Raw genomic sequence first — 22,276 nt, forward strand, 5'->3', positions numbered from 1 at the left:
ATTTCTCTAATTTACTTCCCAGTAACCTCACACTGTTTCAAAAGAGCTGATCAGGAGTTACCTTAGTGCAAGAATGAGAATAAACCAGAACTCATTATACGAGGAACAGGCTGGGAACACTGGTGTTTGAAGCACCAGTCAAAGAGAAAGAAAGGCCTGTCTTGGTACACTAAGTTACCAATTGCATTTGAATAATTAATCAAGCAAGTGATGTATTATGCAGTTGAGAAGTTTGTCTGAGTTGATGCAGGCAGCTTCATTTTCATGATGGCATTACAATCCACTGCTGTGCTCTGTCAGTAATTGTGAGGGATGGGGCTTGCCAACCACTGGGTCATTTAAGTTATTTAATACCAGCAAGTGATGGGCAGAATTTCAGCATTCAGTGAATGGAAGCTGTATGGGGACTCTCTATCTGTCTCTGACCTGTGAGCAATCAGAGCATGAATTGGTGAGACTTCAGATGTTACTTCACATAGATTAAACCTCAGGTCCTGGTGTGGTGCCACATGTCGCACATTCAGTGTGACAAGAGGTACTTTACAGGGACTCCTTGAGGTTACATCCTAAGGGGTGTACTGGCAAACTAGAGCTGACAGCACAGAAATCTGGCTGATGTGTTGACAAGAGGCTGTTTTAAGAAGGCAGGGTCAGTGCTCAGCAGTGTTTACCTCATGGCACACACCATGTGGAAGAAGCTCACATGCACATTTTACACTTGAATGTGCTTGGGTTTTAGATGTAAAAACTGCAATTTATAAGTTAAAAACTAGGTATCTTCAGTAATAGAAGCAAAACTAATAACCCACTCCCAGTGATAAGTGATGACTTGTGGAATAATACTCTGAAGAAGCTGGTCAGTAGAAGTTTCTACCACTTCAATTCCCTCAATAAATCTATCCCCAGACATACGCCCCAAAATCCACTATGGCCTCTGGTAAAGAGCATTGGATTGGTGGTGACAGAAGGTGAAAGCCTTGGTAGCTGCTTCCCTTCCTCCCAGTTCTTCCCTTTGTACAAGCCTTTCTCTGGAAGCTCCCAGTCTTCTGCCCCTTTGGAGTCTCTTGCCAGGTGTGGGAGACCCAGCTGAGGAACTGAAGGGGGAGTCAGGGTGAGTAGCAGGTTTTGAGTGAACATTAGTATGGAGGATTTTGTTTTTCTAGGGTGTGAAGTGACTACTCTGCACTGATTTATTAAATGTTTGTGTATGCACTATCACAGAGGAGGCAGTTTCTTCACCCTCAAAGCTTATACCTGAGTTCATTGTTGTGCAGGTTTCCTGCCAGGTTTGGGGCTCAGCCATAAGAAGGCTTTGTACTGCTTTGTAGGATTGATGGAACTGAGATTGGCTTTCTGAGTCTTCCTTATCTAGTTAAAATTTGGCAGCTCATGGCTCTCTCAGTGGTAAAATCCATCAATTTTTTTTAATAGAGAACCCATGAACTACTGTATTACAGATGCAACAAGTTGGTTTCTAATTTTTGCTTAGTTTGTATCTTCAGAAATAAAACAGCAGTTCCTGGCAGCTTGAATAATGCATCTTAACCAGCGGAAAATCCGACGATTTTACATACAACTATTGGTGATAATCCTAATGCCAGTTTCTTTGTTGTGGGTTTTTTTCCCCTGTGTTGTTAATGTGGATATGTATACCCATGGGCTATAGGAGCCCACTCAGCAGTGCAGTCAGGGGGTTCCAAAGTGCCTGAGCACATCAGTCCTTGAGGTACAGCAAACTGCTTCCGTATTGCAGAGCACACAGGAGATAAATGGTTGCAGTCAATTTACTTAATCTTTTATATAGTTTTCCATTTATGTCTAGAAATCATATAAGAGAGATTTCTTCCCATTTCATACAGGTATTGTTTAATGACTGTATTAAGCACTTAAGGATACTGCCAGTCTTGAGAGCCTACTGTAAATACTTAAATATGTGTTTCAGAAATTAAAAAATAAAAGCAATTTTACAGCTTTTTCTTGATGAATTAACAAAGAAATGATAGCTAAACAACAATCAGCTCTTTGGAAGTGCTTACTCCTGTACACAGACATTTTTCTTGACCAATACAACATTTTGTTCTATTGAGTTTTGTTTTCTCACAGCTAGAGCTCCTGCTGGAAAATTATGCAAGAAAAGATTCCACTCTCTAGGTTAATGACACTGGCAGTTACAAAGCTTAGGAGCAAGTCAGGCTCGTTATTCTTTCTCACAGTGAAGCTACATGTAGCCTAAAAGTGCTGCCAAAGACTAATGGGGGCAAAGATGCAAAATGGTTTTGAGTTGACATCTTTGAATCACATAGTCCAATGTGAATTAAAAAGAAAAATGCTTGCCTCTTGATTTTGTGCTGTGTGGGAAGTGTTCTGTGTGTATTCAAAATAAGCTGTGGAGAATACAACAGCTTTTGATTTAAAAATTAATTTGCATGTGCACACAAACTTTCAGATGGAGTCTTGCTGTGTGTTACTAAACAGTATCAATGGTGAGTATCCTTTGAAAAAGTCTATTGACTTTATAAGCTGGTATTTAAATGAGACATGAAATGCCATAGTACATGAAACAGTCTTAAAATCGTGTTGCAGCAAAGATCCTTCAATTATCACCTAGTGAGCTTGAAAGAAACGCTAACACTGTACAAGACAGAGGAAAAGAGAGAACTCTTACATGCCAAGTAATCTGGTTCTATTTAGATATGTTTTTTGCATGGGAAAATATAGAAAATCTTTTCACTCAAGGTTTATCAAGTGAATCTTTTTGTCCAGTGATTTCAATAGTGACTGGTCTCAGTTCTAGAGTTAGTTTTTATGGCCAAAGCTTTGCAAAATCTAAATAGAGAAGTTACATAACTTAATTGAGACTACAGGTGGAACTGTCTCTTAGAAAATAATTTTCAAAAGTATAAACTACATTTATCTTGCTGTTTCAGGGAAAACAAAATTTGAACAAATATGGTGAACTGGATGTTTTCCTAAGTTTTTGCATACCCTACCTCTGAACTTAGTTTTAATTTCAGCTAGACCAATTAAAAGAGGCATGTAATGGAAGTGAAGGAGAAGCAACATAGCCAGAAAAGCTTCTGACAGTAGGTGCCTCCACAGTTTTGCTCTGGAATACTTGTGAAGAAATAATGGCAACTGCAAAATAAATGTAAAAATACTGTTTTTCCATCTTTCATAATTGCCTGCTGATGTCTTTGTTCTTCTCAAGCTACTGCATTTTATAATGAAAAAATGTAAAATTGCTTCCATGAATATGAACACTTAAATATTCTGCCCGCCCTGGATATAAAGTCACTTTTAATGTTTTTAGGTGCACGGACTCAGCCACAAGTTCACTTTCAGAGAAGATCTGTGAAATTGCCAGAGAACACTAGCTACAGTGATCTGACAGCATATCTGACTGCAGCCAGTTCACCCTGGGAAGTGGACAGTTTCCCTTATTTGCAGGGATTAGATGGAAATGGAACAGGTAACCCACTGCTTTGGTTTTGCTCTGATTTCATATTGGTCCAGGGCTTGACTTTTGATCCTACAGTTTTTTCCATTCCCCATTCCAGCAAACATTCTTTCACATTTGGGTGACATGATATTTTCAACTGCCCTACCAGTATGCTGTTCCAGTGAGCAAGAGGACAAGTCTGCTGTCCCTTAAATGGGGCCACTGAATAGCAAAGATGAAAACTCTTTGGCCTTGGGAGATCAGACAAGTTGGTCACACTTTTAGTTCAAAGCTGAGTCTCCAAATGCACTGCATGTGCACATAAAAGATGGAAATGAATGTGAAGGAACAAGAGAGGATTTAACTTGAAGATGCCATAAAATTCTTCATCTCTTTTTTCTAAAAATAAAATGCGTACATATCAAGAATTTAATACTGCATTGTTTCAATGGCTTCATTGGTACTTTTGAATGTAGCCAAAATGTGCAAATTCATCTAGCACCAAAGAGAAAACAATGAATGTTCACAGTAGAAGCACAACCACTGTTAAATTCAAAGTTGTAATACATTTTTACAACTGCAACTGCCTGCTAGTCTTTTTCCACTTTTCATTCAGTCTTGAGTGAAATAATTGGTATTTCATAGGTAATAGAAGAATAGCAGAATCAAGAGCAGAAGCCTTCAAATTCTTAAAAGGCTGGTGTGAAAAGGAGAGTAATTTGTTTTCTGTGCCCATAGTGGGTTAGAAAGATATCAGTGGCCATGCTAGTCAGGCAAGTGATTAGGAAAACCTTGCTATGGTGAGGATAGTTTAAGCTGTAGATTTACTTGTTAGAGGGTGTTGCACAGTTAGACAGTCACCTGTGAGGATGGCAGAGGCATAGCTGAGCCTGCTTTGAAGGAGCCTGAATATCCCCTTGAGGTCTCTCCCTGCTGTTTCTCAGGATGCATTTACTTGTGATATGTTGATCTAAGTGACTTTGAATGCTAGGTCATGTGTGTAAACAGTAGCATGCTAGCTTCCCCCTTCTTCCCTTTGTACAAATCTGCACATCTCCTTTTCTATTACAACAAGAAACGTGTCTGCAACCTTACTCCAGTCCTTCTGTCTGCTCCAGTGAGTACATCTCATCCTGTCATTTTCCTATTCTCATCTTCAGCCTTCCATTTTCTCTGACTCTTCATACTCAGACATGATGAAAACCTCTTTATCTTTTTTAAAATGAAGGAATGCATTTGATCTTCCTCATTTGTCTACTTCCTCATCTCCTTTCTTTTTATCTGTGAACCAACTGAACAAACTGCTGGCAGTGTGTGTGGGATTCCTCTTTACCAAACCTTTCTTAAGTACATGGCAACCCAGCTTCCCATTCTTGCATTTACTTAGTGATCACAGGTCTTGTCAAGGCTTCAGATGATCCCATCTCATGGGAAATGCACAACCAGGATATTGTCTTTCTCCTATTTCATCTCCTAGCCCCCTTTAAAACAGATTAGTGCAGCCTTAGGTTTTTTAGTCTTCTCTATTCTTGCATGACAGAAACTTTTCTGCTTGATCACAGGAACCCTGGATTTGACTTTTAGTTTTCAGGTAAAACTGTTGGAAAAGGCCAAAATTGCAGTCAAAGAAATGGTGTTTAAGAGACTGAGAAGAGCCTTGTTTTCTGAATACTGTAGTATTCAATATGGTGTAACACAGACTACAAATGTAATGTATTTTATTATGCAGTATAGTAGAAGTGAATTGTCCTCTATCTCTAGTAGAATCCTCTACTGATGTGGAAACATGAAACTTTAAAATCCTGAAGTTGGATTGACATCCTTTTCTGCATCTGCAAGTGACTTGGTGAAGACTTGGCCTGGAAAACTTTTGAAAGCATAAAAAAATGAGGCCAACACCTGCTGGAGAACATTTTTGTTCTCAAGAGAAAAAGAATATTTACAAATTTTAGAATTCTAAAAAAGCTTAACATTGATTTGCATGGGAAATTTTGGAATTTCACAGGACATTGTCTTCCCTCTCTCCCTCCTCCCCTTCCCCCACAATTACTTTTCTGTTCTTTCACAGTTTATTTATATGTCTGTAGTGTTTTGGTGTAGTGTTTACATCCCTAAGTATTTGTCCAGAGTGTCTTTACAGTAGTTTTAGATAATATCTGCTCTCTATGAGTTCAGCATTTTTCATAAAATTCCAACTGGGTGTTGAAGTAGTAATACAGAGCAGTGAAAATTCATTGGATGAATCAGCATGTTGTAAACATAAAAATTTGAAGAATTTCAGTGCAAGTAGTGACAAGCCTGTATAGTGTTAGCTTACTGTTTATATTAATCACCAGCTGGAGAGCAGGAGGATGGCTTCCCAAAATCTTGTCCTTTCAACCCAACTAAAGAAACTTTTCATCACCTGCCTATATGGACAAAGCTGGATGATAACCATTACTCCTCTTGCTTTTGGTGTGCTTTCTTGTTTCTTTATAAAGCATCATGTCTTAACTGACAGTGAATTTTATCTGATTATTTTTAAAGCTCTTTAGAGGTCACCAGATGTCAAAAATGACAAGAAATAAATCAAAGCTGGCATTTATCAAAGTTCCTTCCCATTTAATCTGTGTGTGTGCTTATCAGTTTTATAGGATGCGAGAGTCAAAAGCATTGATTTTAATTTGCCTTCACAACAAAAAAGAGAAACATTTTATCTTTTTAATGAGCATTATCATACTGTCCAAGGTGGCAAACTGGAGAATTATTTCTTCTTGCTAGAGGTCAGTGGATTTCAGAAATTTCTTCATCTTCTAATATAAATTGTTCAGTCCAGTGCTGAGCAAAGTATTAGTGCATCTTAATTAAAATTGTGCTTCACCATCAGAATGCTTCTTCTGGGACTGAAAGGTAATTTTTACAGATATGTCAAGACAGTAATAAAAGAAAAATTTCAAATTTTCAATATTTAAAAAGATGCAAAATATAAAACATTATTTAATCCTTTATATTAATCTCAAATATGAGGGTATACTATTTTTGTTTGGAATTTGTATACACAAGAATGTCTTCAGGATACAGTACTTGGCAAGAGAATTTTCTCTGATGCCAGCCTGAGAACCTTAGTGGCCCAAGGCCTGGGGTCAAGCATCGATCTGACAGAAGTTATAGGTGCAGACACAGGCAGTGTATTGATCAGGAGTAAAGAAACAACTTTTCCCTCACCAATTCCTTCCTCTGTCTCACTTTTTTATATTCTAATCTGTTAAGGGACCAATTCTGTGCACCACTGGAGCCTATGTTTACAGATGCATGGGTAGGCTGGCAACCTTTCCCTACACCCTAGCTGAATTTTCAAAGCTTACTTGTCTGTTTTTGATCTGTTAGCTCTGTGTCTCTCCTACATGGGCACCTTCAGAGTGCCTGTTTTCTCAGTACTTTAATCTCCCTGTAAGGTCAGCATCTGCCCCTCCATTCACAGTCATTGAGGACAGCGTGTGTCCCTTGCACATCAGCTGTGTAACACTGACACCCACCTGGAAATCTGGGCAAAGTGTGCATCAGACTAGATGCCTTCATAAAGGAGCCACATGCAACATTATTTCTGGTCATTTTCCATTTCTTCAGTTCACCAGTCTTGGAAAATCCAGGGAATTTAAAATTCAGTGAAGTTTTGTCACCTTTTTTCCCTTTCCTCTTTACCACTTCCCCAAGCCCTTTCCTGGTGATGTCTTTATTTGGTGACCTGTTGCTCAGAGACATCAAATGTAATAAAGGCCATTCCTGGAGATTTAACCAGAGTTACAAGAAATCATAAAGGTCTCAATGTTTTCCCACCATTCCCTCAAGCATACTCATCGTATTGAGCACTGTTGCCAGCAGACCTCAGGATACGCGAAGGCCACGTGGTTGTGCCACCACTGCTGGGTGTGAATATGCCCCCACAGGCACTGTGCACCATAAGGCACTAGCTTGCAGTGGGGCAGTACCCCATCCCTACCAGCCAGGCATCCCTCTCCCTTCTCCCTGATTCACCCCCTGGCAGGAAGAGCAGCTGCAGAGCCCCGGAGCCAGCACAACAGAGGCAGCAGGGATGGTGCTCTTAGCAGCTCCGTGGGCCTGTGGGGCTCAAGCCCCTTGAAAAACTGGAAGCTCCATCTCTTCCAGTTTGAACTACTCATGCTCTTACTTTGAGCTCCAGATCTTGGTTTTTAAGCTCAATATGTTTTTTTTCACCTGTTTACATATATCTGTCATTCATTCATTTGGTTAAATCATTAAAGGGTTATAATCCTTTTTAGAAGTATGTTGTCACGAAGTAACATTCATTGGCATCCAGTTTAAACATAAGGAATAATTACTGGCTTAGATAAGACAATAACTGTATATGCTTATAATCCATTTAGCGAGGTTCTTTTCAGTGAAAGGCCAAAGGAAACGCACCTTGGCATTCTTAAATATGTGACTGATCTTCGGTGAGATGCCACTGTTTATTTTGGTGTTTGTTAGTTAACAATATAACATTAATATGGGCACCTGAGGTTATAATAAAGAATTGTAAGATTTTATTTTTTTTTTGCTGTGAAACTGTGTTATTCATCCAGGTTTATTTAAGTTGAATTAACATGGAAAAGTACATGCAGGAGATTTTTCCACTGTAGTTTTTTTGTCTTCACATTTTTACAAATTATGTGAAAAATAGACCATATACATCTTCCTTCAATTTTGTGGCTTGGGTTTGGTTTTTTTTTGGCCGGGGGGAGGGTTGTTTGTTGGATGGCTGGTTGGTTGGTTTAAAGTTCTTTTTGTGAGGCAGGGAGGAAATTGCTGCTACCGTCCATTGAGAATTACATTGATGCAGTACTGCAGTGTTGAACCACACAGGTATCACACAGGTATCCCTTGAATTCTGTACATTCTGTAGTGATGGTGTTCATTCACTCTCTCGTTAGGAAACAGCACCAGGTACGACCTCACCCCTGTCACTGCTGTCAGCGTCCACCTCCTCAGCAGCGATGGCACCCCCGTCCCTGTGAACGGCCCCATCTATGTAACAGTGCCTCTGCCAGCAAACAGCAACTTGAAACACAATGCACACGTTCCAGCATGGAGGTTTGACCAAAAATTTGGTAGGTAACATCTCATTGTTGGCTCATAGATGGCTTTTGTTTTCTATCTAAAAGAAGTGACAATTGAGTTTTACTGATCAAGTAATACATGGTTTATATGCAAATATACTTGACTTAGCACCATGTGCCAATTTTAAAGAAAAGTTTTGGTAATTTTACCATATTTTGATTATTAAATATTTTATTTAAAAACTTGGGAGAACTGCATTTCACACACATACTGAGAAGAAGAGAGACGTATTCACTACAGCATTGAATTGGAAATGTGTAGAAATGGAAACTTGCTTTATCTTTGCCAGCAGCCAGCTGTCTGACCTTGGGTCCCTCTCTTGGCTCAGGCTCTGTTTCCTGCCTGCCAGATCGAAAATATAGTACTGACTTCTTTTGTAAATCACTTTGAGATTTATGAATACTGTCAGGAAAATACATGTAAATGATTTAAATTAATTTTAAAAAGAAAAATTCATTAAATATTTTGAAAGAGCAGAATGACTAATTAATAAAATTTGTAAAATGCACTCAAGTTTTTGTACTACAGAATAGTGTTTGCCATTGTGAACAGGACTTTTCCCAAAAATACATATTTTAGGCTCTATTTCAAATTTATTTTCTTTATTTTGTTGCTAGCTGGTACTGTACTGGCCTTCTTTACAGCTTCAGATTTTAAAGGGCAAAGGAGTGCATAAGTCTTGTCTTGGTGATCCCTCTTCAGTTATTGTACTGTGCCTTATGAAATATGTTCCAGATGGTTGTTAAGAAAAAGGAGAATGGAAGATGAGAAAGGTAGATGCTGAAGGAAAAATGAACCAGAAGTATGGGTCTGTATAGACAATCAGTGTGGGGTTGTCCTGCAAGCAAATGTTTTGAGGCAGCTGATCATCACACCTAGAAGTGGAGGAACAAGCATGAAAGCAGTGTGTTGAAGGAAAAGAGGAAGAGAGAGGTGAAAGGGGAGATATGTTTTTCTTTATTATCTGCCTCTGTTTGCTGAAAAAAATTATGTATTTTCAAATAGCATACCTATGAATCTTCTGTCAGAAGTTGCCTGTATTAGAGGGTAAAGCAGTATGATTTAGTGAAGACTAAGTTTGAATATGATTTAAAGTAGAATAGTAGAAAAAGAGTGCAATGAATGGATTTGGTTTTCCCTTAACTGTGGAAATGAAACTACTCTTGTGCTGACCTGAAAATAAGTTTCACTACATTCTTCCTGAAACTGAATAATTCTTCTAGAAACTATTTTATTTTCCCTTGTTAGAAAAAAGCAAAACAGGGAAGACTGAGTTTACTTTCCCCATAAGAAGCAGTCTTTCCCCATTCCTTCCTGTCAGCTGTGCTAGCTGCAACCTGCCTCATTGCTAGTTACTCATAATTACAAGTAAATGGTTCTGATTTTGATTATGCAGCTTTCTCATTTATGGCCAAATTTCCATGCCCCTGCAGTGAGGCCACAAAAGCTCTCTCTTAGTATGGAATACGGTTTTTAATTTCATATATAAAGACTTCATTATCCTATTGTGTGCAGTATATATATATTTTAGTATAGATCAATATGGGTTAGTGTTTAATTAGTGTTGCAGGCTTGAGCCTCCCAATCTTGAGACACGTCCAGCCTCGTTAGATTCATTACAAACTGCTGGAACACTTATGTTATTGGGAGGAGAAGGCATGAAGGACGACTAAACAAAATGCATCTTTGTCAGGACACTTAGCTTCACAAAGCTTGGATAGCAAGGTATTGAAGATGATACACTCAGGCTCCAGCTCACACTTCAGCTGAAGTAAGCACCTTTCAGTGCAGCCAAAGATGTTGAACAAAGATGCATTTTAAGCCCTGACTGCAGCATGCCAGTTCTAGTAGAATTTTGGCCACATCCCAACCAATTTAAATTAGAGTAGCTTAATTTAATAAGTAGAGCAGCCACACTATCTTGTGCAAGCTATTCTAACACCCTAAGGGCTGTCAAACTAGCCATATGTAGCATGAACATGGTGGTATCCTGTCATTCCACATCCCTGTTGTGCTTGGACTATGAAGTGCGATGGATGGATAATGACTGGGATGGCTCCATACTGGAGAAATCCTCAGCTGGCAGATAAGTTGTTGTAACCCATTTGCATTGCCAGATCTGTGCCTTGTCAGGACAGGACCTCTAACTTTATTATTCTGATTTTGTCTCTCATTTCATGGCTGCTTTTTTCAGTGCTGGTTATGTTTTGGTCTCTCCTTAATAGATTTCCAGTGGCTTAAATTTTCATGCTTTTATCTGAACAGTGAGTAAATGCCACAGATAGAAAACTGTGACTGCCTTACCAGGCACTTACAGCACTTCTCTCTCATGGATTAGCAGTACAGTGCACACTTGTTCGTGCAAGCCATTGTTTTTGTTTAGAGTCCATGCGGTTGTCATCATTACTGCATGAAATACAATTTCTGCTCTAAAAAGCAGAAGTACTTTTCACTTTTAGAGGACATGGAGAAGTGACAGAAATACTACAGAGGTATTTTAATCCTTAGTATCTCATATATTTTGCTGAGCTCAGGATGAACTAATACGAACCCAGAGGCATCTGACTGGAAGTGCAGAGATTTTCGTAGTTTTCCACAAAAATGAGGAGTATTTACATCTTATGGCAGCCAAAAATAACTAATGGCTTTTTAGGATGTTTACCATAAACAATCTGTATTTTCATGACCATGCTTTCTGTCGTTGGGAGAGAAGCAGAAGCAGTATAGTCTGCTTAAGGCTGAGAGTGGCTCCGCTGACACTGATGAAACAAGCAGCCAGAAAAAACAGGCTGACATCAAAACAAGACAATCTGCTGCATCTATTTCATAGTGTTCCAAATGAGATTTTTCATTGTGAAACAAACCTACTGCCTTGTGTGCACAGCAAGCAAATTAAAGCAATAATACCATTTTGAATAGTTAATAAAATAAAGATCAGCTGTCAATGCCCTGGAGATGTTTTAAGGGTAAGCGAATACATGTAACCTTGTTCTTGTGTTGGTCCACCACCTTTTCCTGCAGCATTTTGAGTGTTGGCAATAATAAACACAGATGTGTTCATGTTATGGAGACATTATATGCTGAAATGCAACTTAATCGCTCCATGCTGTGGATACACCCAAGTCTTATGTTTCACACTACTGTGGGACAGTGGTTTTATTTCACAGTATGCACTTAAAAGGTTTGGACATAGAGACAGGGATTCTCATTTCTATAATCAGGACTGCTCAGTGGGGTTTTCCAGGGTTTGGGTTTGTTTTTTTTCCTAACAAGTGCTGTGTTGGATTTCTCAAAATCCAAGGGGGCTGAAAAAATCATTTTTTCTTTATCTGTAAACAGATGGTTGGGATCATTACTTCTTTCATGTATATTTGCCTTGATGTCAGTAGGATTTACAGCAGTATAATTAATCTCTCTATTCTTGGACACCAAATTTCTGTTCAAAACTTCTTTCTAGCCTTGTCCTCAGTCAGAAATACCACAGATCCCAGTAGAAATGAAACTTTTTGCCTCCTGTGTCATCTCCAGCTCCCACCAGCTGGAGTGAATAATACAGCACTTGCTCAGCTGTATTCTCTTTAGCCTCCATTTAAATGGTTTATGTTTTATGTTAAGGTGTCTGGTTTTCATTGCATTCAGTGAGCAAAACTGTAAGTCCAGCATTCCCCATTTTAAGTCCTCAGTTTAATTCCATGTGGTATGAAGGCATTATGTTGCACCTAGACCTCTAGATCCACATCTGGAGCTGTATGAAAGACTTTAAAATTCTACCAAATATTCCAGTATGCGTAATACGAAAATAAGATTTATTAACATGTTGCTGATAGTTAATTATTCCCATCAAATAATAGGAAAATATTTTCAACACTGTTTTCAGTTGTGCGGCAAAGGACTCTGGAGTGGAAGGGTTTAACCTTAGCCCTTTTGTTCATCCTCCTTAAAACATGTTGTTCCTTGTGCACTACATGTAAATGAAGTTTGGAATACTGTGTTTCTCTTCTTCCTTCTCCCCAGACACTTGGTTGTATGTCTTCAACATGACCTTGCTGTCTTTAAATGACTGGCTTCTTTGCAGAGGAGGAAGTTTCCCCAGTGCCTGAAATTTCAGCCATGTGTTCATGGAGAGTAAGGGCAGAATATGGAGAAAAGCATCCTGGGGAACTCTCTGTAACTTCATAAAAAACAATACTTTACTTACTCTTCTTCTTGGTTGGTGCTTTCTGTCTGCATCTAATGCCATAATGGATTTCTAAATGCATTTAAAAGTCTGGTACTTGTTTTTTCTGGGTGACATTCTGCTGTCAGTGGTAAATTTGTATTGATTTTTGTAGAACCAGAATTTCCAGATGTTCCTTCCTCAGCAAAATCAAGATAATGTTTTCTGTGCTCAAAAGAAGTCATGAGGATATCCTTATGTGTAAGCAGTATTGGTGCCTACTTAAACTTGACTACAATTTCATAGAGGTGAAATGATGCTTTTTGTTTATAGTGTTATTATGGAGATGGTGACAGCTACTGTCAGGCAGAAATTGTAAGCAGATTACTGTACATTTACCTGTCTAGTTCATTGTGCATTGTTTGCAAATAAGATGATTTATAAAAGTTTCAGATTTAAGCTTCCCATGTGGTAGCAGTGATAATCCACCCAGAGAAAGTACTGCCTTATGGTTTAAAATTACAACTTTTTTTTTGTTGTGAATTTGATTAATTTCTGACGGCCACCACATTCATAACCTTGTGTGACTGACAGAAAATAATAATTTAACAGAAAGAGTCACAGCCTGTCACTGGAGCTGACACTGGGTGTGAGTTTGTGTCTCTGACCATGGAGGGATGGTCTGCATTTGGAGTGCATGCAGCTGCACACATGGCCTGGGACTTCATACATTTCTCCGTGAGTTTTAGTGGGTTTTCTGTGCATGAGAAGTGGATGTGCTCAGGAAATCACATCTCTCACCTCCAAAGGTTTGAGCTTAGTATAATCAGATACATGGTTCTAGACCAGATTCAGCAGTGATATGGAGATTGGTTTGCAAAGGTGAGAACCACAGAAGTTCAAGGTTAAGCTATTTCTATAGTTTAAAAATCCCTGACTATTTGATTTTGACTTCCTTTTTAATCTCAGCTGGAAAGCTTAAATTAAAGACTAAATGCACTAAAGAATACAGGTTCTTAACTGCTCTCAAATAATTTCGTATTTTGTGTGTTGCCATAGAAATGGCAGCTACCAAACCCAGCTTTTTACCATGTACAATGTCTACATAATAGGTGTTGATACCATTTCAGAATATTAGACATTCCTCAGCATTGAAAGGAAAAGAAGCTCTTCCTCTGATGCTTCACAGTATAGCTCACTGAGGTATGTTCTCACTCTCACGATTCCTCTGGAGAGGCTCATAGGAAACAGTTGTGCTTATTTATTAGTGTGTGTATTCAAAACGGATGCTGTGGCTTACACATATAAAAGGGAATGAATGAATTGTTTAATCCTTTGCTCACCTTGTACACCATTTGAACTGCATTTATAGCAAAGTGGATGAGGCATGGCATGATGGTGATGCTTAAAGGAATATTGAAGGAATCAGGTTGGTGCCAAAGTGGAGTGATCTTTGTGCAAAGAATCTACTGATACGTAGTCAAGGAAATAAAACTGTAAACAGATTCCTGGCTTCTGGGAGCAGGTTTTAATAATGTAGTATCATGTAGATAGCCCTGTAGCTCCACCTATAGAAACCATGGCAGGAGAAGGTGGGAAGAGGCAGGCATCAAAACTTCAGAAGTGGAGAAAAGACCTTTGTGCTTGTGCAACTTCCTTAGTTGAAGAGGACCTGGAGATTGGTGGGAATATCCAGGAAGGAGTGGGTAGTGCCTGGATGGGGCTGGAAGAGGCTGAGGACCTGGGAACCCCTCCCTCTGCAGCCTTGCAATGTTAGATCAAATCCCAGTGCACCTCTGCTTCCACTTCCAGTTTGAAAAATAGGAACTGATTGTGAGTGTGATGTGAGGCTGAAGGTAGGAAAAGGCATGCAGTGTTTTGTGCATGTGCTTTAATTATTACTTGTTCTAATAATTTTGTTAGTAACCGACTGAATATGATTAATAATATGGTAAAGCAAATTCTAAAGGCAGTATCTTTCATGTATACCAGTAACTAGGGATGGTAGTCCAACAGACATAACTAAGCTTTTCCTTTTGAAATACAATTATTACCCAGTAATTATGTATGGAAGCAATTTTCTTTAATATGTCACTTCTGTTCTGGCATTCTGGAAGGAAATACTGAGGGGACCAAAGCAATGTGAGCAGTTCTGTGTGTAATGTGCCCTGCCTTCTGCCCAGATATAATTAAGATTATTAAATATAAAATAATGAAAACTGGTGTATTCTTTTGTTAAACACTTGGCAGGTGATTTAAGGGAAAAAACAAGAAGAGATGGAAAAACCCACAGAGCTTCTCAGACACAAACAATAAATTGAACTCATAGATTTCCTTGCCAAAATCTTCAAGGTATGATGGTAAAAGCATTTCCCTTTTAGTTAACGAAGTAATGGTGGTGCTGCTAGAACAGGAGCAGGATTTAGTCCTGGAAGGATTGTGTAACAGATTCTGTAAGAGTGGAAGAATAATGAGGGTATGGGCTCTCAGAGCAGGGACATTTATTTTTTGATGTTGCCTAGCAACCCTGAAAACAAAATTGTAATATTAACTTAAATACTATGAATTTTTAAACCCATGTGTATTGGGGGGAAGGTGAGGAGGAGATTAAGCTCCACCAATATTCACGAAGGAATTTTCAACTTCCATTTCAGCTTTTAGCTTTTTAGAAAATTAACAAAAGTAAAACCAAAAATCCCATCCCTCTCTACTAAAACTTCCCTTCCTGATGCAGATTAGAGGTGATTTTCAGTTGGAAGAAGAAATCTGATAAGCAGCTTTCAACTGGTAGAATGAAAAGCTACAGTTTATGTATGTCATAACATGCTTTAGGAAGTTCTTTTCACAAACTTGCCCTTGATTAACTCTTCATAATAACGCTGCCATTTGCAGTGTCTAAATCAATTACTTCTAGAATCACTTTTAGTATGTTTTGAATATCCTTTGCTGTCCTACACTGTCTGATAACAACCTGCCTCATTCCTTTTGACACATATATCTCTGTTTAACTGTGAATCTCTGCCTAAGCAGGGCAATCTGATGAGACATCGTAGACAGCACAAAAGAGATCCATGCTGAAAGAAAAGCACTTCTCATTAAGTAATACTTATTTAAAATATCTATGCTATAAAGCAGTACAGTTAAAAGTACCTTTCTTTTCTTTCCAAAGTGCTTTTGTCCAGGGAAGATAATCTTGTGACTAAAAATAAATTCATATAATGGGATTATGTTTAATTTGCTTTCTTACTAATTAAATCATTTTATTTGTCAAATCTCTAGGATGGAAATAATTAATGTTGTAAATAAGACAGTTTTAGTTCCCTGCTTGAGTGGGATTGGATGATCCTATTGCAAATTAAAAGAAACAAAATGAAAAACAAACTATATTTGATCAATGGAAAAATTTTCTACCAAAAGCTCACATGTAAAAGTAATTTATGGAAGTAAACCACCATAGCTACGATTTATTTAAACACAAGCAATTTTTAGGCTTTATGACTGTCCTTGGGGGAAGCTGCTGGCTGCAGCACTCTCATCTGACAGTCATTTACTAGAAATATTTTGATCAGTGATAGAAAGAACACACGGGCAAACATCAGCAGAAGTCCCTGCAGCGGTGGTGATCTGAAGGCTCTGAAATGGTCAGCTTGGGAAGTTAAACCTGAAACAAGTAGCATTATACATCCGCCCAGAGAGCCAAGCTCTGTGCTGGGGTGCCAGCAAGAGAACTCCCCTCACAGCCAGATAACAGGAGGGGAGATTGTCCCCCCTCTTCTTGGCTGTAGCAAGAGTCCCGTGCATCTGTCCCTAGAGCAGATGGTTCTGTGGGGCACTCCTGCCTCCCAAGGCCAGTGGGAAGTTTGCCATTTGCTTGAGCTGGAGCAGCATGGGATTATCAGTGTCCACAGTCATACATGGAAGCCAGAGGGATATACAATTCCCTGGACTTCACTACAGATCAATTTAAAATAATAAAGTCTCACTTTAAAATATGGAAACAATGTCTTATTCAGATGCATCATGTATCTAGACTATGGAAGCAGATCCATTCATGCTGCCTGGTTCCAGCAAGCTGTCACATCAAATAGTTGATGTCTTTGAAGACAACAGGACATCTCTTTTGGGGGCAAACCAGCCATACCTGCAGTGACCTGACTGCGCAGGGGGAAAGTCTAGCATAGCTGTTCTTCAATGGCTTTTCTGCAATAACTGCACATCTGGGCACTCTCCTTGCTGAAAGCAACATTTTTTAGTCTGATTCAGAAGTAAACCAAATTAAGTTACAAAAAGGGTGTTGTTTGATGTTGAATGTGTCTTGAAATAGAGATTTAATGTGCAAATCATTTGTTGTTAAATTTGCTTATGATAACCCCCCTTACTTATCTCGGGCAGCATTTAGGACTTGCCAGTGGAGATTGGCGAGTCCTAAATGCTGCCCGAGATAAATAAGCGTGTTCATCACAATAAAAGGTACTGCAAAGAATTAAGATGTTTCTCACTAGCAGAATTTGTCTCTCCTGCTTTCCTGAAATCTTGAACTTCTATGATATTTTTTGCAGTCTGATGGACATCAGTTTTCTTTATCTGATCATATTTTGATTTGTGTGTCTTTAAAGTACTCTAATGTCTATATTCTTTGCTGCGTTCTTTTACCTTGCTTTTGAGTTCCATATATGAAAGAGTGATGGGTAGATACTTCAAAAGCTTTTTAAGAAAGAATGAAGAATAAATTTAAATTACATCATTTCTTCCAAAAAGTCAGTAACAGGCAGTATCATTTTGGTGAGAAAAGCATTAAGCATCAAGGTTCTCCCCCTGCTGTTAGTTTGAGCCAGGAGAAACATCCCCTGACTTGAATCTTGGATCAGCATCTTGGCTCCACTGAGCAGTAAGAGAGGAAAAAGAGGAAGAGAAATGTAAAAATGATCTATAAGCAAGAATGTCTCTATATATAGAAGTTTTCCATGAAGCACCAGAAAGTCTTTAAGAATTAATGGTGAATTGGCCCAAATTATGCAGTGCTTACAAACTGTACTGAGCTTGCTGTTTCTTCTCCAAAGAGGCATTAACAAGTTTTCTTTGGAACGACACAGTCTTGAACAAAAATGATCGCTTCCATTACACCAGCTCTTTTTACTGATTCGGGGTTGTTTTTTTTAATAATTCTGCATTGCTTGTTACTTAACAATTATTACAAATCAAGTATAAGTATTAATAAGCAGTGAAGGTCATTGATTTTGCTGACTTGGTGGGTGGCAGAAAGAAGTCATGTTACAGGATATTCGGAAAATAACAAATTAAATTATTAGAACACAGCATACAGGGAGTTAAGACCTCTCTTCTTTCTAAATCCTCCTGCTTAGTTCTGCAGTTGTAAACCTGACAACACAGAAAGAATGAATGCTGCTTGCTCTTCTTCCATTTGCAGGCTACTGCATAGGAATGGATAGAAAAATGGGACAAAGTTCTTCACTGACTGCCCAGTCTCCTCCTTTGCTTACAGCAGCAAGTGTGAGGACATAGAGGGTAATTAGCTTAGTTTTTAGAACAGGAAAACATCTTGTTTTTCACTCCAAGGAGGAATCTGAGGCAGGATAGGGAATTTGTTCTCAAGGCTGCACAGCAGTGAACTCTAGGTCACCTAAGGCAGTGTGAAATGGTAGGAGCACAGCCAGTCACTACCAGGCAGTTGGGTTTTGCTCAACAGAAGGTCCAACATTATTCATGACACCAAGGCATTGCATGTAAGGAGCTGCAAGAACACTGCTTGTTTAATGATACTTAAAAAGCAACCAGGTGTATTGAGTTGCAATGCAAGATGTAACCAAAAGTATGTATTCTATTACCATCTGTTAAAACCAGGTGGGGCAGTGTTCTTTATCTCTTCCAAGACCCATCCTCCCTCCAGAGGGATCTCTTCTGTTAATGGGCCATTAAGTCTCACTGCATGACTGATAAAATGACATCATCCCATGGTGAGATGCTCTACCCAGGGGGAGGAGCCAAGCATTCCTACCTGGATATAATCTGAGACTTGGAACACCACAGACAGCCTTTCTCCACTGGATTCCCAGAGGAAGACCAGACTGTTCTACATCCCCACTGGACCTTCAGAGGAAAACTACACCCTTCTACAGGATCACTGCTTCAACAGAACCACATCTGTCACTCCAGGAGGACTGCAGCCACCATTTAATCAGACTGCTACCAACACCCTGACCAACAGGGTGTCAAGTTGTATTCTGACTCTGACAGTGGTTTTTTATACTACTGCATTTTATTTTAATTTTTCTGTTAAGTTGTAAGATTTTTTTATTTATACATAGTAGTAAACTGTAGTTGAACTGTTACTCCTATTCCCATATCTTTGCCTGACAGCCCCTTAATTTCAAAATTATAATAATTCGGAAGGAAGGGGTTTACATTTTCCATTTCAAGGGAGGCTTCTGCCAGGAAATTAGAATCTGTAAAGGAAGAAATAGGAGAGACCTGGAAATACTGATGCATTTGCAGAATACTGGAGGTATGTCAGCTCCCTCCAGTAACATTAGGTTAGCTTTCAGCTATTTGATCACAAAAGAAACAATACAGGACTTTGTGTTTTCAGCTCTTTCCACTCAAGCCTGTTTTGTTGCTGTTGTTGTAAAGGATGGAGTTCTTTGCTTTCTTCATCCCATGATGTGGGAGGATTCTCTGTTTCATTAGTGGAAACAGAGACAATGTTGAACAATGAAAGAATTAAAAAGGCTGATGATAAGATTGTTTGCTCACGGTTCACAGGAACCCACACTTGGTGTCGTCCTGATGAAGGAACTTAGGACAGTGCTGTTAAAAGTTACTATTTCCTATCATAATACACCAATTTGTAGGATATGGTCAACAAAAAGTGCATCACTTTTGTTTAAAGATGACCAGTATTGGATATATCTTTTATGCATTTGAAATCCTTAACTATCCATAACAAAGAGAGGGAATTACATTTTTCCTTGGTTTACGCAGACCAGCACATTGCCTGGAATATGTCCAGTGGTGAGCAAGAGTGAGTGAACTACGTGAGCAGCAGACAAGTGTGAAACCTGTCTGAGGCTTGTGCAGTAGACTCTTGTTTGCTTCCATCGCAAATAAGCGATTCCTGTTGTTGCTGAAATATGAGCAACGTGAGCTGCTGTTCGTTTGGCAGGACGGCAGCAGAGCTGTGCTGGCGGCGATAAGCCTGCAGCCTCTTTGAGCTTCTTGATCACTGCATTATGCAGAGTATTACTGAGCAAAAGGCTTTTCGGGAGGCAGCTGGAGGACTGCGTTCTTGGGCGTGCAGCATCATGTGGGTAAGGCGTGCTGGACACAAGCTCCACCTAGTGAGGGCATCAGTAATAGCTTTCGCTCGAGGAGGCAGCTATAGAAATAGACATCAAAAGTACTGAACTTGGCTAAATTACATATGTCTGCATTCTGCTTGTGTGTGAATTTTAAGGGCTTAGAGATGGTAAGAAAAATATGGGAGACGTGATGTATTCATCACCCAGGTCTTTTTTTTTTTAATCAGCACTTTTTATCTCTGTTAACGTTTTATTCCACATCATTGTGTATTTCAATAGTTGGTGTGTATTCTCATCATCCAGATCTTGCAGAAAAAGAAAAATTGCAAGGTTCAAGGTTACAAAATTTTTTAATCAAATGGAATTTCAGAGACCAGATAAAAGCAAATTGTGACCTTAAGGGCTATTTTTCACCTTCAGGGCTATTAATATGACATCTGTGAAAGTGCATGGATGGAGAATCTGAAGGGTTGGTGGCCATGTTAGTGGAGAAAAATAAATATACTTTTCCTAGCTTTTCCAGAAACGTCACAGATAGCTGTGGACAATTCCATTCTATTTTTCCAGAAAATGTTTCCTTAAGAGAGCTAAATGAGTGACTACATGAAGGTGTTCTGCTGCAGCAGTTACGAATGCCACATACGCAAATCTGTGTACACAGATTTTAGTCCTTTTAGTACTGTAAATCAAAATTATTTGTCTTGTGTGACTTTCCTTATGAAATAACAGATGATTTCTACCCTCTACAGACTGGAAATGATACTTGGAAAACTGATAATTACGTTAGTAATTCCTTTTCCCTGTTGCTCACAAATTCAGTTTGGTTGTAAATACAGTTGACATCTGGCAGTAGTAGTCACCTAGATCTAGAAATCCTCTCAACCATGTATACTTCCAAAACTTGTACTGTATTCAGGTGGGTTTATCATTAGCCTTAGACAGTGGTCTTACATAGGAAAAATCAGTGGCAGGGAGGAAATGAATACTCAAAAAAGCCATTCTTATGGTAGAGGGTTTGCACAGGTGGATAATCTAAGGAACACAGAAGAAATCGTCAGCATCTTTAATGTATTATAAACACAACAAACCCAGCCACAGCACCTCTTCTGTGTGTTCTGTACTCACTGCTGTCTTCAGATGACTCATCCAAAATGCTGCTGCTTGATCCTAAGTGACATCTCATGAAAAGCACCATTTCAGGAGTTAAAAGGAGTTACAAGAGACTTTTTTAAAGGAAGGGGAATCACAAATACATGCTTGCCTTTCAAGTGAGCATTTGAGGCTGAGTAAGGGAAATATAGCATTCTTCCCCCTTCAGCACAAAATATAGAACTGCTCTACAGAAATGCAGAGGGGTTTATGCCTTCTCTGTACACAGACCAGCACCCTGGTAGTGGCCACTAATGTATGTAAGGCCTGAAGGAGGCCAAGCCCTCTATTATGGCACCCACTGGAGGTGCCAAGCCAGCACTGCAGGTTTAGGAAACACTGCCTGGCACCAGGAGTGGCCTCTCAGTGATTGCTCTCCATGTCAAGGCCAGCAGTTCTGTGTTTTGTTCAAAGAGAATGAATACAGGAACAGTCTGCAAGCCATTCTGGGCATTTATTACAGCAGAAACTAAGGTGACAGCCCCAGAATCAGGGGTCTTAATGAATTACAAAAAGTCATTCAGCTGGTACAGTTGTAAAGGTTTTCATAACCCAACTCTTGGAACAAAAGTAATCTTCAGGAAGTAGAGAAACTATCATCTAGTGCAGATTGTTAATCTAGACTACTCAAGAGTTACATGAATTTAAACACATTGCTTTAAAATTGTTAGTCTTACTTACTTTGGAATTATCATTTCATAATTCTAAAAAAAAAATAAAAAAATAAAGTATTTTGTTTCCTTTGGGAAATATGCTTTTAAAAAATCATCTGTTACCAAACAGTATTTATGAGGGTATTATGCAGATACTGAATGATTAATGGAGTTGATCACAGTGATGGTACAGTGTAATTCTAGTCATTGGCGATAATTTGCTTTCTATATAGGAAAACCATTTTGAAGAAGCATTTTCCTCTGTCTTCTAGAAGTTAACAGCCAGGGCCGCTGGAAAGCTGCTGGAAATATGGTGTGTAGAACTCCAGTGTGGTCTGAGAGATGTGATGTCTCTTGAACTACATTTTTAAGTGGGCTGGCTGCATGTAATCAGCTTCAGGAATATCCATCTTCAAAATAGGGGAACCCAATGACAATAAATATT

The 22,276-nt window shown here is 39.0% G+C and overlaps 1 protein-coding gene across 3 annotated transcripts in view; it reads left to right on the forward strand.

Annotated features, from left to right (window-relative positions):
- Positions 1-22,276, forward strand: part of FAM171A1 (family with sequence similarity 171 member A1) — an 86,483-nt gene that overhangs the window by 56,519 nt on the left and 7,688 nt on the right. For all 3 annotated transcript variants that reach the window (XM_015617794.2, XM_015617793.1, XM_015617795.1), the window contains 2 exons: positions 3,311-3,469; positions 8,371-8,547. In XM_015617794.2, coding sequence (XP_015473280.1) covers positions 3,311-3,469; positions 8,371-8,547 — 336 coding nt within the window. The remainder of the gene's footprint in view (positions 1-3,310; positions 3,470-8,370; positions 8,548-22,276) is intronic.

Source organism: Parus major, chromosome 2 (assembly GCF_001522545.3).
Source record: "Parus major isolate Abel chromosome 2, Parus_major1.1, whole genome shotgun sequence".
Classification (NCBI taxonomy): Eukaryota; Metazoa; Chordata; class Aves; order Passeriformes; family Paridae; genus Parus; species Parus major.